Raw genomic sequence first — 21,790 nt, 5'->3', positions numbered from 1 at the left:
CCCTACCAATGAGAACACACCCCCACCCAATCAGAACACAGCCAAGCCCCCACCCAATCAAGTCCCACCCCCACTAGCAGTTAAAAGGAAGAAGCAGCTGCAATCTCACATCACTCTGAGAAGCACAGAGCCGGAGACAGAAGCCTGAAGATGATGAATGAGACTTCATCGAAACGTTGCCTAGATACTTCGAATCTTACGCGGGAGAAAACCCGAACAACCAAAGATCCATATATATATATATATATATATATATATATATATATATACACATACATACATACATACATACATATACATATATACATATATACATACATACATACATACATACATACATACATATATATATATGTATATATATATATATATATATATATATTCAATTAAGTTCCAGCAGCAGCCTTCCATGTCCGTGAAATGGTCTAATGCCAGAGACAGCTATAGAGTGAAACAGAAGGGCATGAGAAAATCACAGAACACTATTTATGGAGAGGAGAGGAGAGGAGAGGAGAGGAGAGATTACTGTTCATGATTTGGAAGGATTTATTTTAATCTACTTACATGTGAGTGACCTTGTTTAAGTTGTTGAAAGAATAAGCCTCCAACACCTGTAGCATTGTATCTATGCTGATATAGCTACACAGAAGGAAGGAAGAGAAATAAAATTCAGACATCAAGACAGATGACAAGCCAAGAGAAAATTCATTATATGAACAAAGTGGTCAAGGCATCATTGGAAACACAAGCCAAAGACTTCCCCCTCCTCTCATTAAGAAAAGCACATTCATGCACTGGAACCTTAAGAGTAAACAAACTGACTTAGATCCCATTTAAATATTGCTCTAAAAATAATGGTTTTTTCCCCCTTTTCAATGTGAAATACCTTTTTCATTCTTACTGGAAGAAAAGAAGCGGTGTACATGTCTTTGAGGGCTAAAGTCAATACTAGGCACTAAAGAATCAGCCACATGTGGCAATTTAAGGAAGGGAACAGTGTCCCTCTTCCTCTCTTGCAGGGCACCTCAGGTTGTAGGGATAGGGAAAAAGAACCTCCTATGGGAAACAAGGTTCAGAAAAACCAGATTGTCAGTCTAAATCTGAAAACAGAAATATGAGCCTGAATGAGCCACAAGTCTTTCACAGAATGACCATGAAGGCCTTTTGCCATTGGGTTACTGACAAATGGATTCAGTAAGGAAAATCAGAAGAGAAGCAAATTCTGCATCTTTTCTTAAAGGCTGAGATATAAATATAGGAGGAATTAGGTGTTGGGGTATTTTTTTTTAGGATTTTAAACCAATAAACAGCATCCTGAAGTATATGCAGAAGTAACCGATGCAGTTATCTTATAACAGGGGTGTCAAACTCAATCCCATTGCGGGGTGTATCAGGATTTTGTTTGCCCCTGGGAGGCTGGGGTGGGTGTGGCCTGGAGTAGGCCAATCACTCACCATCTCTGGGACGGCCCTGCAAGACAACTCTAGATCCATCATGGGCTAGATCCAGCCCATGGGCTGCGTCTTTGATACGTCTGCCTTATAACTTCTATTTTTAAGAGTTCAAGGACAGCTCAATGTAGAATGCCTCACAACAATCTACAAAAGCTGAAAATATATTTCATTTTTAGCTGGTATTTTTCAAAACGAGATATTCAGTTTCCTGGTAACTATGCGGCAATGACATTCTTAAATGGCCATCGAGTATTTCATGGTTAAGTGGGTTGGAGCTGCATGTGTAGAAAACAGCTTGCACCTGAGACAATGTTATATAAAACACAGTAATAAATGAAACAGTTTATAAAACAAGTGAAAATAAAGCAGAACTAGGTTTAGGAGCTTTACAGTCACTCACGTTAGTATGCATAGCTAACAAAATTTGATTAGCTGAGCTAAAAACAAATCTGATTGACGTAGAAATATGCAGTTCTCAAGTTTGCTACTTGTGGATCAGTGATCCAGGTCATCACTGCAGTTTCAAGCCTCACCTCTTTTTAAAACATGCATCAAGTTACTTTGAGTTTACTCTCCTTATTCCACTCCTTGGACAACTCTGTAGTCAGCATATTTCCTAGGCAGGCAGGAGCAGAGGACATTGAGGGACTATTTGTCACGGAGATGACAAATAGCTTAGGGTTGTTGTGTTGTTCATGTGCATGTATATTGTTTCTTAATGATATAAGCAAAGCTGAAAGAAATTTGTAACTAAAGCTCTCTTACTGAATATCCCAGATAGGAGGGAAACGATGCTACTTGAAGGCTTTGAAGTAGCCCTGGCTAAAATAAATTCAATAAAAGTTGAAAGAGATTCTCCTTTATATTCTTCCAGAGCTACATCCCAACCTCATAAATATTTGAACATGGACAGGATCTGCTTGTGTTTGCACTGTGCTTATCTAGTTCCTACGGCAAAGCTGCAAGAGTGCACGATGCTGCAAAGGTTTGCTTATCAGCAAGCTTGTTGTAGAGCCTGAAGCTAATTAGAGTTGCAAGGAAGTGATTGGCTCAAAATCACCCATTAGTTTTGGTGCCTAAGGGAGGACTAGTACCCGGTCTCTCTGTTGTTTATCCAGCACTTTAACTACTAGATCATACTATCTGTCCATCTCTCTCTCTCTATCTATGTAGATATTTAAATGTTTGCACCCTACAAAGGTAATGTTCAAGGGAAAGGCAATCAGTATTACTAATAAGCATGAAACTGTAACACGACAATACTTCATAATTATCACAGCAATTACCCATATAGATATGTATTCCTAGACCAAAAAACACTACAATCAATACAACCTGGATATTTTGATATATCCCTGAGCTCTTTCCTTCCCCAAAACTTTCTACTGAAAACAACTAACATGTTTGATTGACACCTAACCTATATACCTTCAGACTTGCAAGATTGAAGTCAGCACTCCCAAGTAAACCAGCACAGCTGAAATTGTTTGACCAAATATATTCTACAAATGTATTGACATGGTTCAGACAATGGCTTAGGAAATCTGAGACAAGATAATTGATTTTTCTATCACTTCATCAAGTTCGTGCAATTCTTGATGGGTTTTTTTTTCTCTCTCTCACTTTTTTTCTGTCTGTCTGTGCATTTGTGTGTGCCTTTGAGTCAATGTTGACTCCTGGCAACCACCTGAGATAGTCCCTGCAGTTTTATCGCCAAGATTTTTGAAGTGTGCTTACCACTGCCTGGTTCCTAGATCTAAAACTAAGAGGGAGTGATTGGCTAAAGGTCACCCATCTAAGATGGAAATCTTATAACTCACAATCTCCCCATTTCTAGCCAGGTGCCTTAACTAGTACAGCAAACTGGCTGTCAATCTTTTCTTTTTAGCTGCAGCATTATGCAACATTTAAACAAGCAGAGCAAATATTGCTTATTTTAAGAAAATAATGTAGATAAAAACTTACATCTTGGAGATGTTGGGTAGTCTGGAGAATGCTTCACTAGGAATTCTTTTCAGATATGTATCCATAAACCTCCTGTAGGAACAAAGCTTAAAAAATTAATATATTTTCAAGATTATTATGCTGTTCAAATTCTTTACAGTAATGGTTTTTAGGTCAGAATGGAAATAATAGCAGTGGAAAACATGGATTACATGACAGGTGGACAGTTCATTAAGTTTGCTTCCTAACAAGTTTGAATTATTTTCATCAAACTTTATACGTGCATTGAATACTCAAGTAGAAATAGACTTTTCCTGGAGGGTCATAAAATGAGTGATAACACAAGCATAGAACTTTTTGCTATTGTTGCTCTGTCAGTGAAATGCTCAATCACTGATCTTGAAGAAAGAGGAGATACTGATAAATTTCCACCTAGACACCAGATTGATGTAATTGAACAAAAAATAATATTTTAAAAGAGTATATATTTGCACAATATTGCATATTACACTAACACACGCATCCTGTAGAAATAATTCTTTGAGTATTGAAATTAACATGGTCAAATCAATACCACCCATACATCAAACAGGGAGAGCAGATTATAAAGCAGATTAAAGCTGATGGAACGTGGTAGAGAGAAATCTGGAAAAAAAAATCAATAATAAGAGGGAATCAGATACATTAGAAGAAAATTATCTGCATTTTTTGCAGCTTTGACTTTTAATTACTGTAAACATAATTCTATACATTCTCTTTCTCTCTTTTTTCTTCTTCTGTCTAGTTTTCAGAGAAGGTCTGAATAAGTTTCTTTTCTTCAAGGTTTTTCATAAGTGGAATGCAAGAAACTGAATGGCCCAAGGTCATTCAGATGACTTTGTCCCTGTGGTGAGACCAAAATTCACCATCTGCCTAACAATAATACCAATGTGACCCTTGAGTGCATTTACGAAATCATTCAAATAACAGCTCAAGCTTGTATTTATTATAAATTGGGTTTTTTTTCCTTTTAAAAATGTTGCTTACAATGCTTCATATTACAGCTGTCAGGATATTTCTTCTGTTGTATCAGTGTCTATGGATATTCCAGGTTTCTGGAATGAATTCAGCAAAAAACATTCAACCCTCTAGGATTAACAGAGAACGAAGAGAGCTTCAGGCAAAATCCTATTAATTTTACACTTCTAAAATAAGGAATAAAAGCTTTTACTCTCTTTCACAAATTTTTCCCAGAGAATCTTACTTTAAAAAATGCTGCAGTTTAAAAATCAATTGTTTTAAAGAAGTGTATTCTATTTATTCTTGAAATTTTCATAATTATTAATATTGTAGTGGATTTTATGCTAGGTGTTTACAAACAGGATTGACTTATTAGTTTATTTAGGTCAAATATTCCAGAATTTTCCTGTGCCGAAACTGGAGATAGATTATAGAAGATTATTAGTATTAGCTAGTAAATTAAAATGATAGCATATAAATAAGGGAGCAGTCATCGATCTCTGCTTATAGTTTATAACCCAATTTAATTTAGAATAAAACTTAAAGTCCTTCCTCAAAGATTCTGAGATACTGTATATATCCCTCTCAGTAGACAGAGAAAAGTAGAACACACACAAAAAAAGAACATTTTTGTTGCAGCTACAGAAATTTCTAATCCTAGAAGTTGGAGATCTAAACAGCCTGTCCTACTTACTGCAGCTATGGATTAGTTAGTCATGAATATGAGTATGCAACATTTTTTCCTGGGAAAATTTGACTAAAAATATTTGATATTTATTTCTGTTGAGGTAATTCCCCGTTAGGAGAATGAGCGCACACTGGGAGACATAGTGAGAGTGGTGAAGAATAACACACAAACAGCACACAGATACACTGTATAGTAAAATGTAGGTTTTTACTTCCAGTAAAATAGTTAAGCAAAGTTCAACAAAACAGTTGAAGTCATTCACGGTTAAAGCAGTCAGTTTTCAGTCCAGGGATAATCCAAATATCAAAGTCCAGTATCAAAAACAGTTCAGTAACAGACTTACACCAAAGTCAAGAATAACGATGATCAGTAACAGTCAATAGGAAAATGTAGGAACGGCAACACTCTTGGAAACAACAGAACAAAACAGCCCAGGTTTCTGTCTCCATCTTATGGCCGTTTGAGGCACACCCAATTACAATTTTAGCATTCCCTTAAAGAGACAGTATTAAAATGTCTATCCTGGTTTATATATTTTCCAACCCAACTGTTAGGTGACTTACATTCCTAACATTCTTCCCTTTGGGTAGGACAATATATACAACTTTACATTCGAAGTCCATAATCCTCACAGCAAGCGTTATGCTTTACAGAGCCTTGGGCTTTTGTAAAATGATCTGCGATGTTATTTTCTGACATACAGTATTCCAGCTTAATCATTTTACTTTGCACACATTGTCTCACATTTAAATATCTTAAATCTGTGTGTTTTTATCTTGTCTTAACAGCAATATTTGAAGCCATCAGTATTGCTGATTGGTTGTCTTCATAAACAACAATTCCCATATCAATTAATAGTTGCTTATAACAAATTAAATCTGTAATAAAGATAAATATGAGAATTCAGCCTCCATTGTTGACAAACTTAGATGTTTCTGTTGAATAGACCTCCATCCAATCAACATTTTTCCCAATAATACTATAGTACCTGACGTATATTTACGTGTATTTACGTCTGTAGCGAAACTTGCATCAGCGTATGCAGTTAAACTAAGTTCATCCTTAGGCTCCAAATACAATGCATAATGCATTGTTTGTTTCAGATATCTTAACACACGCTTAGCAGCTTGCCAGTGCCTTTCATTTGACTCAGGATTAAATCTGGCTAATTGTTTAACACAGTATGCTATATCTGGCCTTGACCAATTACCGAGATAGGATAAACTACCAATCAAGGACTGATAAATGTTCTTATCAAAAACAGGACTTTGAACATCACTATGGCTAAACTCCTGGCTCATTGGTGTTTTAGCCAATTTACAAAGTTCCATTTTAAAACTTTTTACTAATTGGTTAATTTTATCTGCCTGTGAGATCTTGTATCCTCCCCTAGTTCTATCTATCTTTAATCCAGGATAATGTTTAATTTCACCTAACTGTTTTATCTTAAATTTCTTTTCTAATAGTGAAATTATCTCAGTAGCTTCTTGTTCAGTTTTGGTGATTAATGCTATGTCATAGTAAACACTAGCAACAATGAAATTATACCATTACTTTCTTTTTTAAACAAACATGGATCAGCCATGCCAGCTACAAAACCTATCTTAGTTAATTCCTTAACTATACATTGGTTCCACTCATATCCTGATTGCTTCAAGCCATAAAGACTCTTTTTTGATCTCCAGCAATCAGTTGTATTATCATTTTTTATACCTAAAGATTTCTTTAAATAGTGTGTTGCAACGGTGCATGGAGATATGCTGTCTCTACATCTAAATGATTTATAATGTATTTCTCCTTAGCTGCCCACACTAATGCTGCTTGTAATGTAGTAGCCTTCAGACTAGGTGCAAACACCTCATCGTAGTCGTTTGCTGTCTGATTGAATCTTTGTGCTACTAACCTGGCTTTATGGGTAACAGTCCCATCTACACCAGTCTTAAGTTTATAAACCAATTTAACACCCTATGGCATGTTTACCTGGTGGTAACTTAACATTCTCATATACTTCCAACTTTTTTAATGATTCCAGTTCCTTATCCTTTGCTTCCTGCCAAGCAGCCTGATCCTTAGCAGGATACAGTTTTAGTTTATTATAGTTATTTGGAACTGTATTCACTTGGCATACAACACTAGCCTGATATCTATCAGGTGGTTGTGTTACATGGGTTGAACGTCTTGGTAATACAGGGCTTACTGGTGTCACTTAACAGTTAGTTGCATTGGAAAAAATATAAACCAAGATGGAGCCAGAAACCTGTCTTGTTCTGTCCTGTTTTGAGAGTGTTGCTGGTCCTCCATTTTTCCTGATTGACTGTTATTCTTGGATTTGATTTAAGTCTGTTACTGAACTGTTTTTGATACTGGACTTTGTTATTTGGATTATCCCTGGACTAAAAAACGGACTGCTTTAACTGTGAATGACTTGGACTGCTGGTTTGGACTTTGCTTAAACGTTTATTGGAAGAAAAAACCCATTTGAAACATTTCTGTCTTCCATAAACATTACCAAATCATTTTACAGAGCTTCAAAAATGAACAGTAGCTAAGCATTGCTTAACAAAATGGTTTACTTATATGTTGTCCCCCTTCCCTACAAATTGCAGTTCTTCAATGTTCATTGAAAATAAGTAGCACAGTGGTGGGATTCAAATTTTTTATTACCGGTTCTGTGGGCATGGCTTGGTGGGTGTGGCAGGGGAAGGATAGTGTAAAATCTCCAGTCAGAGGTGGTATTTTCCAGTTCTCCGAACTACTCAAAATTTCCGCTACCGGTTCTCCAGAACTGGTCAGAATCTGATGAATAACACCTCTGATTAATTTCCAACAGATTTTGTAGAAATTTCTCTACAGAAGATGCAGACAATTAGGGTGCACATTTTGTTGAAAGATAAGCATTATTCTTCAAATCCCTATTAAATATATTTGCATTTCTGTTTTGCAGTTCAGTTCACCAAATAATTGACTATTTGCAATCTTGATCTCTTTTTACCACATTCTATACCATTCTATACTGTCAAACTGCCTGCCCATGGTGTAGATGTGGGCTACGCCCATGCCTGGTTAGAAAGGGGGGAGAAATGCCAATAAGTCATGTGATGCCACCATGATGACATGAGTTTGACACCCTGCTCTATACTAACCGTATACATATAATACTAATCAAACAAACATTGTTATCAAAAAGATTGTAGCACTTTTTTGTCCTTTACATCTATTTCAAGTGTTTTCTTGTGAAATTTCTCCTTAACTTGACACAATAGATGCTTGCCATGATACTATATTATACCACTGCTTGAATAGTAACCAATTTTATATTAAATCTACATAGCTGTTGATTGTCAGAACTGAGTAATACAGATAACACAGTGGCATCCTTAAAATGCATCAGGAATTTGAAAAATAATTTTTTTTAATGAAGTTGTCCAAATAATACCATGCAAATAGTCCAAGGGGCCATGCTGCTCCTGGGAATTACATTCCAATGATGGTTTTTGGATATTACACCTCTCATATGCACATACAGTATATCTATATAATTCCCATTAAATATACACTTATAAACAGTATAACCCAAAATTCACACACCTTGAGATCTTTTCCCTTTCATATCATCCCTTCTTCAATTCCTTCTTTCTTCCTCTCTTGGTATCTTTTATTAAAGACAATGGGAAACTTTTCAAGCTAAGGAAAAAGCAATTCCTATAGGAATAGTTGCAGGTGAAATAACCTTTTTTTTGCAACCTAGCAAATCATTTTTAAAGTTGTTTAGCATCATTTTATAGAACATCTGTGAATGTAAGAAGTTTGGAAGGATTGAGAAAGAGCTGGTTGCATGAGTTTGTCCCCTGCAATAAGAGCTGTGGTGGCACAGTGGTTAGAATGCAGTACTACAGGCTACTTCTGCTGACTGCAGTTTGGCAGCTCAATTCTCACCGACTCAAGGTTGATTCAGCCTTCCATCCTTCCGAGGTCAGTAAAATGAGGACCCAGATTGTTGGGTTGACTCTGTAAACTGCTTAGAGAGGGCTGTAAAGCATTGTGAAGCAGTATATAAGTCGAAGTGCTATTGCTAAATGCTAATGTCATTTCAAGATTTCAATACAGGGCTCCACCTCATAACTTACTTAGTTTCTGGAAGTCCAGCTGATCTTTCCATCAACTCAAAAGGAAATCATTAGGAGGACCTCACAAACAACTAGAAGTGAAGGGACTATATGCAGCCTGCAATAACCAATGTATAGTTTGTTTTGTTAAGTAAAAGTGCCAGTGGACCTGAGTACCAATTCAAGATGTATGTGGAAGACAAGAATCATTTTGCTTTGAAAAATAGCTAAAATTTAGTTTAACAGATTTCTGTTTTTGTTATGCACCAATATGACCCATTCCATAACCTGGGCATTACAATTGAGAAGGCTTTTCTCTGTTATATCTCATCTGACATGCTATCATTCATACACGAGCCACTTGAGCATGTGAAAAGATATAGGGAAAGTCACCAGTTACCAGCTCACAGGATTTTATCACAATATTAATCAGATGGTACATTAAAATAGAATGAAGGAGATAAAAAGAGAATCAAGTTTTCTATTAAATACTTCACTCTTCACATCACTTATAATTTGATTTGCTGTGAAAGATAGTTGTACACAGTACAGAATATTTACCTAAAGAAGGCTAGATATGAATATTCAGCAGTTGAGTTTCTTTTGACTGTAGTATAATAGCTTTTTTGCCTTTCTGTTAAGGTTTTAACCTTTATATTATTGGCTTATTATAGTACTATTTGAGTACTATTTTTAGAATTGTCTGTGGCTGGGCTTAACACTGTATCTGCAGTAGTACTTTGTATTAGTCTAATTGAAAAGAAACAAAAATGCTTACAGTGGCATAAAGCATGGAAAATTTAAGAGGTAGTATATATATATGAATATATAAAACCACTTCAAAACCTTTTAAAGATTCTGCTGAATATAACAACACCCTTAGTTGTATCTATCCTCATGGTTTTAATATTGGGCTTCCAGCACCAATGGACTACAGGCTTCAAAAGAAAAACATTACTACAGTCTCCATTTCTGTGATTCAGTCTCCAACAACAACCTGTCCCACAGAGATTATTATTATCAAATTTATTTTGATAAAGAGAAATATATAAAGATAGAAAACTATGGCAAGTAATTTTAAAGCCAGAGCACAGAGCACTCTAGGCACCTGAGATTTATCTATTGTGCGAGCAGTGAAACTTCAGAATTCTTGTCCTGCATTGCATACACAGCAATAAAACCCAGAAAACAAGTAAGCAATAAAACAGAGCTTTCAGTTGGGTAGATTTTGGGAAATCACTCCAACCTCACCTCCCCATCTTGTGATCCTTGGCTTATTTTGAAACTTCAAAAAAAAGTGGAAAGAGATTTATTCCACTTGCTTAATCCAACTGAGTATCAGTAGTTTACACCTGATTAATTTGCTCATCTAGAATCAAGCCTTGGATATTATCTTATTATTCATCTTTCAGATATTAGCAAGCAAAGCCTTCATGCTCAAGGAGTAGTTAACTAAGTGGTCAATTAATAACAATAACAATAGTAAATTACTGACTTTTACTATTACTAATAGACGTCTGTCACTTACTAATTAACTACTAAGCTTGCCAACACGGATAACTAGTATCTGGTACACTGTTGACATAGCGAACAGGAGAGCTACTTGCCGGTGGAATCAGTGGATCCAATAAATGAAGACAATCAAAGTGAAGCCAAGAGTCATAAGAGGGCAAAGCTAAGGTGTGTGATCTCTAATTGATACAGAAAAACAAAGCACCCCTACATCCTGCATTTCTGTGATTAGGTCTCCTGCAACAACCTGTCCCACAGGGATGGTGAACCAAGGCAAGTACTAGTCCCCTACTTACAACAGTTCATTTAGTGACTGTTCAAAGTTACAATGGCACTGAAAAAGTGATTATGACTATTTTTCACACTTATAACCATTGCAGCATCCCCATGGTCACAGTGACCAAAATTCATATGCTTGGCAAATTACTCAGATTTAGGACCGTTGAAATGTCCCCGGGTCATGTGATCCCCTTTTGCAACCCTCTGACAAGTAAAGTCAATGGGGAAGCCAGGTTAACTTAACAACTGTGTCACTAACTTGACAACGGCTATGATTCACTTAGCGATTGTAGCAAGAAAGGTCATAAAATGGGGCAATATTCACTTAACAATCGCCTCACTTAGCAACAGAAATGTTGGGCTCAATTGCAGTTCTAAGTCAAAGACTACCCATAACTATCAAAAGTGCTGATCTTCCCCCAAAGATTGATATTTATAGTTATATCCTTTTTTGACTTAGTCTACAGAACAATGAAAGAACATCTTAAATCAGAGGTCTCCAAACTTGGCAACTTTAAGATTTTTGGACTTCAACTCCCAGAATTCTACAGCCAGCATAGCCGGCTGGAGAATTCTGGGAGTTGAAGTCTACAAGTCTTAAAGTTGCCAAGTTTGGGGACCCTGTCTTAAATCTTTACCTATGTTGAGTTCGCTATTATCAGAAATTAGGTGCAGAGCAGCACTTTAAAAAAGAGCATGCTTAAATATAACCATAAAGGGCTAAAAAAAAAGCTGTTGTGTTGAAAAGAAGTCAAAATCCATAGTGAAAGGAGTCAACTATCCATATAAATCAACTGAAATTTAAAAAATCTAATTTCCAAGCTTCCATTTTTTAGTAAGTCTGACGCTTGGCAGGCAGTCTCTCAGTTCACATTCCCACAACCAGCCAGTTCACATGGGTGAAACCTGGGTTTTTGACATATAAGCATAGAGACGTCCCCCTTCACACACTCTCTCCCCACTTCCATCTTGAAAGGAAAAAGACTGCTTTCTTTAAGCTAGAGAGAGAAGTTGCTGGATTGAGGCAGGAAAGGAGTGCCGCTGCCTCAGCATTAACTGATTGGAATTTCTTGGGAAAAAAGGAAATCTAGACAAAAATATCTTTCCAAAAGCCTTGTTTATTTCTGTAGAAATAGGCAAATGTTTTTACTCAGGAATCTGTGTTAGACTTTTGATTTATCTTGCTGTGCACATGTTAGAAGCCGACTATGCCTTTGAATACTTAAGCTTTGGGTAAGGAGGTTCCACTGAGTTCAAGTTTTACTTTTTCTCTATGAAGTTCTCGACAGCTGATATATTTTGAAAGCATGTATTTAATTGTACAATGCAATTGAGGGTTTTTAATGGTAAAATGTTTCTTAATTTTTAGGCTTTTATTATGTGTTTTTCATTGTATGCCACCCACAATCATGTTTTGTGAGATGGGCAATTATATGATAAATAAATAAAACCAGATCCTGAATGAGGTTTCTAATTAAAATGATCAGTCAGGAGGTATTTTTAAATCATTTTTAAAAAAATAAAATAAAATTGGATTTTATTCAATCTTGCAAGATTGATTTATTTCCCAATGGGGAAAGGAAAGGTTAAAATTACTGCTTTTATGTTATGCCAGATGGTTTCATTACGGAACTTGAAATGTTATTTTCCTTTTTTTATTAGCCATAAGGGGAGTACAGATTATGGTAGTCCTCTCTCTCTCTACATCAAAGTGAAGAGGAACCTCCAGGAACATTACGTTGTGGTTAGCCGGCAGCAGGTGCAGATGGCTGATGAGAGTGAGGACTCAGATGAGGGGCCAGGACCATTAGGGAGTGGATTGCTGCCTTCAGGGATTGTGGGAGGTGGCAGCAGTGATGAGGAGGTTCCCGAGGAGCCTGTGCCAAGTGCACGAAGGATTGCTCGGAGGAAAGAACAGTTACAATAGCATGGGCAACTTGGGAGTAAGGCTGCAAGGTAATGGCCCCTCCTTCAAGAAGATAAAAGCCAGCTGTGAAACTAACTTTCTTTGCAGAAGGCAAAGAAGTTTTGAACTCAGCCTCGTGGACATTACAGTTGGTATTTGAAAACTCTTGTAAACTATTTCTTATCTGTTGTTTTTTGTCAGACTTGGAAAAACTTAGCAAGGCTCTTTCTTGTCAGAGCTAATTAGTTGGAAGCAGCCTTTTATCAGTGAAGAAACAGGATTTTTAGCTTAAACATAAAAAGATTATACTGCTGCCTTTCTCTTGTGTTTGCTCTCTTGGAATCAGGTTTGGGTCAGAATTACATTACTGATAGGAATAATTGGGAAGCAGCTGAAGCCAGGCAGCAAGTTAGGGCAGGAAAAAGTCTTCCAGGAGAGCTTCAGGGAGATATGATTTCAGACTTTTAGAAGCCCTGTTCTTCGATTAACATATAAAGAGTTCATATATATTTCTTCTTTTCTTTTATTTTACATATATGAATGATATTTCTAATTTGATTGAGATTGAGATTGATCACTATTGATATTGCAGTACTAGGAATAGCTAAGATACCACCCTGAACCTTCAACTCCAAGGCCTCTGGTAAAGAATCCAAGACTGAAGAAGATATATATCCCTGACAGAGATGAGAAGGGATTTTACTAAGTTTCCAGTTTGAAAAAATTGCACTAAAAACAGACTATTTCACAGCTCAAAATTATGAATTCAAATTCAGATAATTTTGAAGTCGTAGTTTTGAACTGTGAAATAATCTTAGCTATTCCTAGTACTGCACTTTTATGAACAAGAGCTTTGATGTTGTTCCTGGGATCTTTTGGGGCCACTTTCTCAGTTTATGAGTCACAGCCCCAAGTGCTTCTATCACTACCATTAATTCTTTGACCTTTACTTTCTGCTTCTCTTCTGCCCAGGAGCTTCTCCAGCTTCTCATACTCTTTCCATATATATTATGAGAAGCTACATGTGTGTTTGCATGTTTTAAATGTTCAGTTGATAGAGTTTCATGTTTAATGAATAAAAGAGACAACAACAATAATAATGATGATTTAGACGAAAAGTGATGAATCATTACAAAAACTAGTACCCCCTGGGGGACTGGCTTCCAAACTTAACTTGAAATTGCAACCAAAATTCACAGAAGAATGAACCAATGAACTCAGTGAGCATTCTCATATTTCCATTAGGGCGGTAGGAAGTTAGCATCTACCCCTCTCCTAGAAAAATGAAGTATCCTAGGAAATATTAAAAAGGCAGAATATTTCCCCTAAAAAGTGTAGAAACTCAGAAGCAGAAACTCACCTCAGAGCAGGAGCTCACCCCCACTTTGTTAATGGATGGGTTTTTAAGGCCTAGGCTAGAGTATCCTACATAATAAAGGCCTCTGCCCATCTTACCACCTGGTCTAGGAAGATTGCACCAGCCAGCACTCAGGTGAAGCCATGTGGTCCAGACAAAGCCTACACAGTTAGTTAAGAACCCCTGCCCCTGGGAGTCTGACAGCCAATGGGATACATTTCTTGCACAGGAAAGAAAACACTAAGGTGGGGCCCAACAGAGAGTATATAACTAAGGGACTCTCAGCATCTCAGTCTTTTTCCCTTTCCTCCTTTTCCTTCACCCAACATCTTCAAGCATGTGATCGTCTTTGGAGCTCCAAGCCACACGGTTCATTAAACCATCTTTCCAGATAGCCTCCATGTTTCCAGTGTCTTTTTCCCCACTTGGAACTGAACCCAGAAGGATAATTCTTCCAACAGGACTAAGAGCTTAGATTCTCTTGCAAAATATGGAACATTGTCTGTAATTCAAGAAGGCAGCTGCATTTATGGAGGTGCATTCAAGTGCTAAGTTCCAAGTGCTTAAGTTTTTGTTTCACTGGAACACTAACATAACTGCTAGTAGACAAAAAGCATGACCAGTTACATGCAACTGATTAAAAATATGCTAAAATTCATAGTTACCTTAACTCAAAGCCGGCTGAACATTGCAGCAGCCTTAAAATACAGGTTAACAAACCTCATTTAATACAGCCCATAGGCTGGATTCATACTATGCTGAGTATTGTATTCATGTACTCACAATGTCTGTGTGCTCTGTGGGAGTGTAGGGATGAAACTGACCTCCATACAAGTTATTTTATAGAGTCCCCAATCAGAACAATCACACAAGGATGAAGGGCACACTTCAGTGCCTCGACTTCTCTGGCCCATTTCCAGCAGAAGCAGCAGGTGAAGGAACTTGGGCAGCCACAGCATCTTGTTGCTACTGCAGCAGCAGCTTCATTATATTGTGTAATCTTTTGCACCAGAAAGAAGAGAGGGGCTAAATAAGGTCCTTTTCCTGAGAACAGAAGAAAGCTGGAATCGCCAAAGAAATGTCCCATCCACCTAGTTATTTCTTGCTTTCCCTAAAAGCAAAAATAGAAAAAGAAAGAAAGAAAAGAAAATAAGCTATGTACAAAAATACAGTATGTTATACAATTAGCCTACAAGGCCATGCTGTTGTTTATTAATTTCAATATGTCTGCATATCAATTGGACATTAAAATAGGATGAAAATAATAATAAATATGCCCAAACATTTCAGAGTAAGATCTGGGCTACCCAAAATACTACAGTAAGTTTCTATTACACTGGTTTCTGGGAAGCATATTCCTTAAACCAACTAAAGGCCTTCTAGAATGCTGAACAAGGCTTCTGTATGTTGTATTAAAAAACACTCATACTGCCTAACTATGACTTGAACATTTTCTTTTTTTAAGCAGTGTGTCTCTTTTGGCACATCTCCCACAAATCTGATCCAAAAGACTTGTTTTTTCAAGAATAAAAAAGAGACGTCAGAATGACAGTGTTACATTGTCCATAGCTGTATTGATTTTAGATTATATTATGACACCAGCCATGGAAAACTTGCCATATCAAACAGCTAGAAACTACATAAAGAATACTTGGGATTGTGGATTAAATTATTTGCTTTCGAGGAAGAAAGCTAATTGATAAATTATTTGCAATACAAAAATTTGTTTTCAAATGTTTTTCAAAACTGAAGCAAACATTTTTATTTTCAAATTCAAGGCTTTCAGTATTTGATAATCTGAGAAATTTTGAACACTTGAAAATTGCATGAATTCTACCATTTTGAGGAAACATGATATGATATATGGATGAATAGTTGGTGAAAGGTAAAACAGGGATTTAAGTTGGTTTGAATATATGCAGATAAAACCTTTAACAATATTGTTAGCAACATTAGAATATAGCAAAAATCTATATTCAAAGATGTTGAAAATAAAGCATAAATTGTTGTTTAAAATAAAGCATAAATTTCCAAAATATATAAATAATTATAAACAATTTAAAATTTGATTTCCAAGTCAAAGAAATAAATTATTGAGTGACCTTAACAGTAGCCTAAGTACTTCTGAAAACCAGAAATATTTCTGGAAAGAAAGTCAGTGATCAATTTTCTATATGAAAATTTCTATATAAAAACTGAATAATGAATAACAATAAATATAGGAATGAATAGTAAGAGAGGAGAGATGTGGGATTTCCAATGAATAATGAACATAAATTATAGCTCATTCTATAGAAGATATAAACCCCAAGTAGACTTTCCAATTCATTTATAGTGGACATTTTCAAAAATAAAGAATACACTTTGTGATAAATAGAATATTGGCTTTTATCATTTTTGAACTAATACTAGATTATGAAACTTCAACATATGGAAACAATTTTTATATGCCTTTTGTATCTAGAACAATCTAAAAAAAAGGGAGGAGAAAACAGTTTTTTAAAATTTCCCAATGTTTTTAATTTATTCATTACTTGTAAGGACAACCATATTTGTCATCAGTAAAAAGAGATAAAAGGTGAACATTTTAAATTAGAAACACTATCTTAAATTTAAAACAAAATAAGGATAAATAAGGATATGATATGAAGCAATTTCATTTAAATCAAATTATATTGAACAATAAGATTTAAACATAGGCTTGCCGCCAAAAATTAGTAATGCATATATAATGTTAGCAATAATCAGGGGTAAAAACTCTTTTTTCCTAACACAATTGAGAATCTCAACATTCCTCCCCAATGTATTATGCTATCTGTCCTATTTTGGCTAGAAATTCTGAAATTTCTATTTCTATAAGAAAGTATTTTCTTATATGTTCAGCTGGATACATCACAGCAAAGAATATGATTTTTTCTTTCTCTTTCTTAAGACTTGCAAGCAGCGTTCGTGCTTGCTTAACTGTTGGATGGTTATCTGGTGAAACTTCCCGACCACGGGGAGATGAAATTGTGAAGACATTTGCACGGCTGAATTTCCACCTGCTGCTTTTTGGGTCCTCTGGGCTCCAACTATACCAGGATCTCTTAAGGTTCCTGCAATTCTTCATATGGAAACTCTCCCTTGCCAGTCTTCCGGAGCTTTACTTTAAGGGGCAGGAGCTTCTCCATCCCTTTAGGTCAGTGAACATTTGATATATGTGGACTTCAACTCCCAGAAAGTACAGTGGCTCCACACAAATTAAAGTTGTCAAAGCTGAGAAACACCATCGTGAACAGAGCAGCACAGATATCCACTGCAACTGTTTATTGATCCTCACCGTAACTCGCAGCTCAGTGAAGTTGATAGCTGTTGGGGGTGGGGGTGAAGTCCTTTCACGTCCTCTTCTCCCGTCCAGCGCCTTCTGAAACACCTGGCCAGCAAGTGAGGAGATAGCAAGGGGTCGCAACTTGCCTGAGCGGCAGGTAGAAAAAGCAACTCCGCTCGGCATTCCGTAGCAACATCAGTGTCAGCAGCATTTTCAAGGCTGGCGGTCGGTCGCCATCTAGTGGCGACAGGCCAGATAAGCATCGAGTCGGAGGTTTTCCGCCAAGAAATACGTGAAGTCGCGTGTTTATTAGATCTGCTTATCGTTTCGCTTTAGCTCAAAATTAATTGTTGTCCAAACCACCTATTTATATTCCTTTTTAAAAAATTATTCTTAGTGCTGAAGGCGGCTAATAACATTAGAAAAAAAGATAGGCCTGCGTTCACCCAAGACCTCCATTAAATTTAGTTAGTGATTCACTGGAAGTATTTGCATGACATGTTTACAGTGATTTATCCAACTGGCCCAGTTTCTGGGCTCTCCCAACCCATTAACTGTAATCTAACTACATAGGCTGAATCTGCATGATTAGTTATCTTAAGATGAAGTCTAGTTCAATCTCCAGAGCCATAAACAAGCCAACCGTATGAACTTGTGCAGACCCAGTCCAGGTAGTCAGTCTGTTTCTCAGAAGCCCAGAAATTGTATGCAGTTCAATTAGTTAATGTAGTGAGTCCAAATGGTAGGGCACACACTGCCATTGCCATGTTCTCTGAATTGTATGTGGCTGTGATCCTTGTAAGCTACCTGACACTGCCCCAGTACCAACCTCCCATAAATAGCAGAGATATTCTACCTATGCTCTCATAGTACTCTCCCCATCCATCTAAATTACAATTTAACTTACAGCAATGATGCCTGGATATGTTTCTTTACACGTAGCATACAGTAATCCACAAAAGTTTTAGACAAAACTCTGTGGCTGTAATGTGGTTAAGGCCCTGGAGGAAGGACCAGGGGAGAGGTCCTTCAACTGCCATGGATGCTCATTGGAGATTTAGGCAGTTGTTTTTTTTAAAAATTGAAGTACTGAATGCCAATGGATTTAATTTTTTTTTTTAAATTTACACTATGTAAGAATACAGTAGGCTATTGGAAAAAAATCATTAGCTGTTACTTGGGAGAAAATGTTAAATTGTAACTTTTTTTCAAATTGTGGGAAATAACTGTTTTCCTTTATTTTGCATTGGTCACAGCCCATTGGCAATACCGGGCTCTAGTCTGGGTTAGTCTAGTCTAATTAGAAGAATTTAGAGAAGTTAAACAGGTTCGGAGAAATCAACAGAGAATTGGGGAAAAAACAACAACAATGGAAAGAGATTGAAGCAGTCGGGCAGGCCAGTGGATTCTACTTACAGGATGGCACATTTCCTCTGAATGTTAGGGGGAGAAAAGGGGCTTTTGTTCCTTTTTTGCTCTGATGAGTTTCATACACCATTCAGTTATGGCCATTTATTTCATCTGTCCTGGTCTCACAGCCATATAGGGTTAGAGGGTTAGTGGTTTGGTAAATAGAAGTTTATGTACCTGTGTTATAGTTACAACATCCTTCCAATTATGTCCACTTCAACAATGATATAAGACATGGTGTTCTGCTTTTCACTGGGTGTATTTAAGCAAAGGCTGGTGGGCCAATTGTTTGGGATGTTTTAGGAATTTGGATTCCCAAATTTCCAGACTAGTTGACTTCATTTCTTAAACTGTCTGCTTGTAAGATTCTAAGTTTCCTTCGTTTTCTTACTGAAAAGCCAGCAATTGTTAGAAAAGTATAAGAGTAACTGACATTGTCCATCACCCATCCCACCCATTTCCCAGATAAAGTTTTAAAGCAAAAACAGCATCTATTTCTTTATTTTCTTTATTTGTTTGTCAAACATGTGCAAGATAACAAGTATATGTATGCACATAAACAAGAACAAGGGAGTAAATACAGATAAACACAGTACGACGTTAGTGCGCTTATGCACGCCCCCTTTACAGACCTCTTAGGAATGGGGTGAGGTCCACGGTAGATTTATTTGTCTTTCGGCCCTATTTTTGATGTCGCTGTGTACTTCAGTCTTCTCCTACCCAATGCGTTACAAACAGGCTGAGATAAAACCCCGGTCTCCCCTTTTCAGCTTTTGGGACAGCTCGTTGTAATCCAACATAATTGTAAGGAATGTGACTGACCAAAACCGCTCAGAGCTAAAATGAAGCCCTACGCCTTTAAGAAACAGGCGCAACCCGACTCTCCCTACTACTGCTTGCTGAGCTGGTTCTTCGGCAGCGAGGAACGGCGCTTCTGACTGTTCCTTAGACGGCTCGTCGCGGAGCATTCTGGTAGCTGTAGTTTCCTGTCGACTCGAAACAATTGGTGCCTCGGGACATTCGAACTACGATTCCTAGGATGCTAGGCGCCCGAGGGGCACTGGCGCCTTGCGAGGCCGCTCTCTCTCGGTGGCAGGGCGGCTAGTTCAAGTTGCCATAGCGGCAGCGGGGCGGGTGTTGGACAGTTGGAGCCGGAGGCGTCCTGGAGTCATGCTTCTTTCCTGACAACTATCCTCATGTGAGAAGGCGCGGGTTAGTCCCGGGATTAGAGAAGTGTCCGGGGCCCAGTGTGGAAATAAGCGTGTGGATGTTATGACAGCGAGGGTTGAATGAGAGAATCGGAAGTGGGTGCATCCGCGCGTGGGGTGGAGAGAGCCATTGCCTTTGATCGTGCGATCTCGATCGATCGTGGTCTTATAGTGGCGGAACCCGAGTTTCGGGTGACTGAAATTCGGCCGGGAAAGCGTCATTATAGTATCCGGACAAAAGAAACTTTGCAACGCTTTAAACGGATAGCAGTCATGCAGCCCGAGTATGTGCATCGAAAGTAAAGGTGATTCGTGTTTTACCCAGCCTCTTCTTTCTTATCATTCTTATCTGGAATAGCTCAAGAGGTGGGTTGGACTAGATGACCTCCAAGATCCCTTCCAACTCTGTTATTCTATGAGGTCTATGACCAGGAGGACTCGTAATAAACTCTGTTGATTTCAGCAACCTTAACACTGGGGAAGGCTGCAATTCTGTACAGTATATCTGCTGGATTAGGAGGAAGAGCCATTGAGTAAAATGGAGTGCGCAGATTGAGGGGCATTTAGAGTAAACGCATTTAGTGTACCTTGATCAAGGCAACATAACATAGGAAGGATTTCAAGCGAAATGAAAATGAAAAGTGTCTTCAGTTTATGTTTGTGCATATGAACTTCATGCTGTATGTATTTTTGGAATAACTATGGTTTATAAACCATTTTTTTTAAAAAAAAACCTGCCTGATTTGGAAGAACTTGCTCTCATTCATTTTATTTAAGACTACTCATATGATGCGATTATGTGTTAGCTATTTGTGACAGTTCTTAAATGTGTCTGCTTTCAGTTGTATATTCCATCCGCGTGGTTATGTGAGGCTGTAAATGGATATATGTTAAAGTGGTGATATTGTTGAGACCTTGCTCCCTTTCAACCTACTTTTTCAATGGTTGTATTCTGTTTAATTAATTATATGTGCTCAGCACATGTAAATGTTCCCCTAAGTTCTTAGCTTGACTCAACTTCCCTTTTCCTGTTATATGAAGTTTGGAGAAGTTGTACTTTCCTAAGTGTCTTTTTGCTGATAGTCTGCTAGGGTGTGGCTTTTTCCCCTACTATCCTGTCTATATTTTATTTCCAATTGTGACATTATGTGCTTAGGGAGGTAAGTTGTGTTCTGGAGGATTGTTAAGTTCATTGACAGCTTACTTTGAGCTTCTTCACCTTGAAGATTTGCAATGGTTTTTTTAAACTAGCCTTTTCATTAATTTGTTTTACTACTTTATCAAAGGTAGAGATTACTGTTCTCCATTCAAATGAATCAATTTTGAGGATGTCCCTGTTTCAAGTGAGTAGTCCTGTATGAACTAGGTGCATGCCCTAGAATTTTGGCCTTTTTTGGGATCCCCTGTCTAGGTCTGCTCTAAGGTAGATCATAATTGAATTGCTACAATATTATGGTAGAAATACATGATAACAAATGTCACTGGTTACATTATTAAAGCTTGACTTACAGATCAATTTTGTCTGAACAGGTTAAAGGTTTCTACTTAGTTTAGTACAATCTGCAAACTAGAGATAGCATAATACACACAACACACACACACAATTTTTAGTAGAAACTA

At 37.3% G+C, this 21,790-nt stretch overlaps 2 protein-coding genes across 10 annotated transcripts in view; one reads left to right on the top strand and one right to left on the bottom strand.

Moving 5' to 3' along the window:
* The window catches only part of TSHR (thyroid stimulating hormone receptor), a 47,056-nt gene extending 29,301 nt beyond the window's left edge, over window positions 1-17,755 (bottom strand). The window contains exons 1-4 of the mRNA XM_087922073.1: window positions 17,565-17,755; window positions 15,029-15,356; window positions 3,420-3,491; window positions 565-639 (exon numbers count right to left, since the gene is read on the bottom strand). Coding sequence (XP_087778199.1) covers window positions 565-639; window positions 3,420-3,491; window positions 15,029-15,204 — 323 coding nt within the window. The 5' untranslated portion in view covers window positions 15,205-15,356; window positions 17,565-17,755. The remainder of the gene's footprint in view (window positions 1-564; window positions 640-3,419; window positions 3,492-15,028; window positions 15,357-17,564) is intronic.
* A 2,243-nt stretch (window positions 17,756-19,998) lies between these two features.
* Window positions 19,999-21,790, top strand: part of CEP128 (centrosomal protein 128) — a 182,382-nt gene continuing 180,590 nt past the window's right edge. For 3 of the 9 annotated variants that reach the window (XM_087922081.1, XM_087922079.1, XM_087922074.1), the window contains exon 1: window positions 20,007-20,174. The gene's annotated coding sequence lies outside the window, so the exon portion shown is untranslated. Of the gene's footprint in view, window positions 20,476-21,790 lie in introns of all 9 variants that reach the window. The other 6 variants (XM_087922080.1, XM_026712646.2, XM_087922078.1 and 3 more) reach the window with 5 other exon arrangements.

Source organism: Pseudonaja textilis, chromosome 1 (assembly GCF_049901715.1).
Source record: "Pseudonaja textilis isolate UNSWEBS1 chromosome 1, rPseTex1.2, whole genome shotgun sequence".
NCBI lineage: Eukaryota > Metazoa > Chordata > Lepidosauria > Squamata > Elapidae > Pseudonaja > Pseudonaja textilis.
Note: the sequence above shows the minus strand (reverse complement) of the source record. Positions and strands in the feature narration are given on the sequence as shown.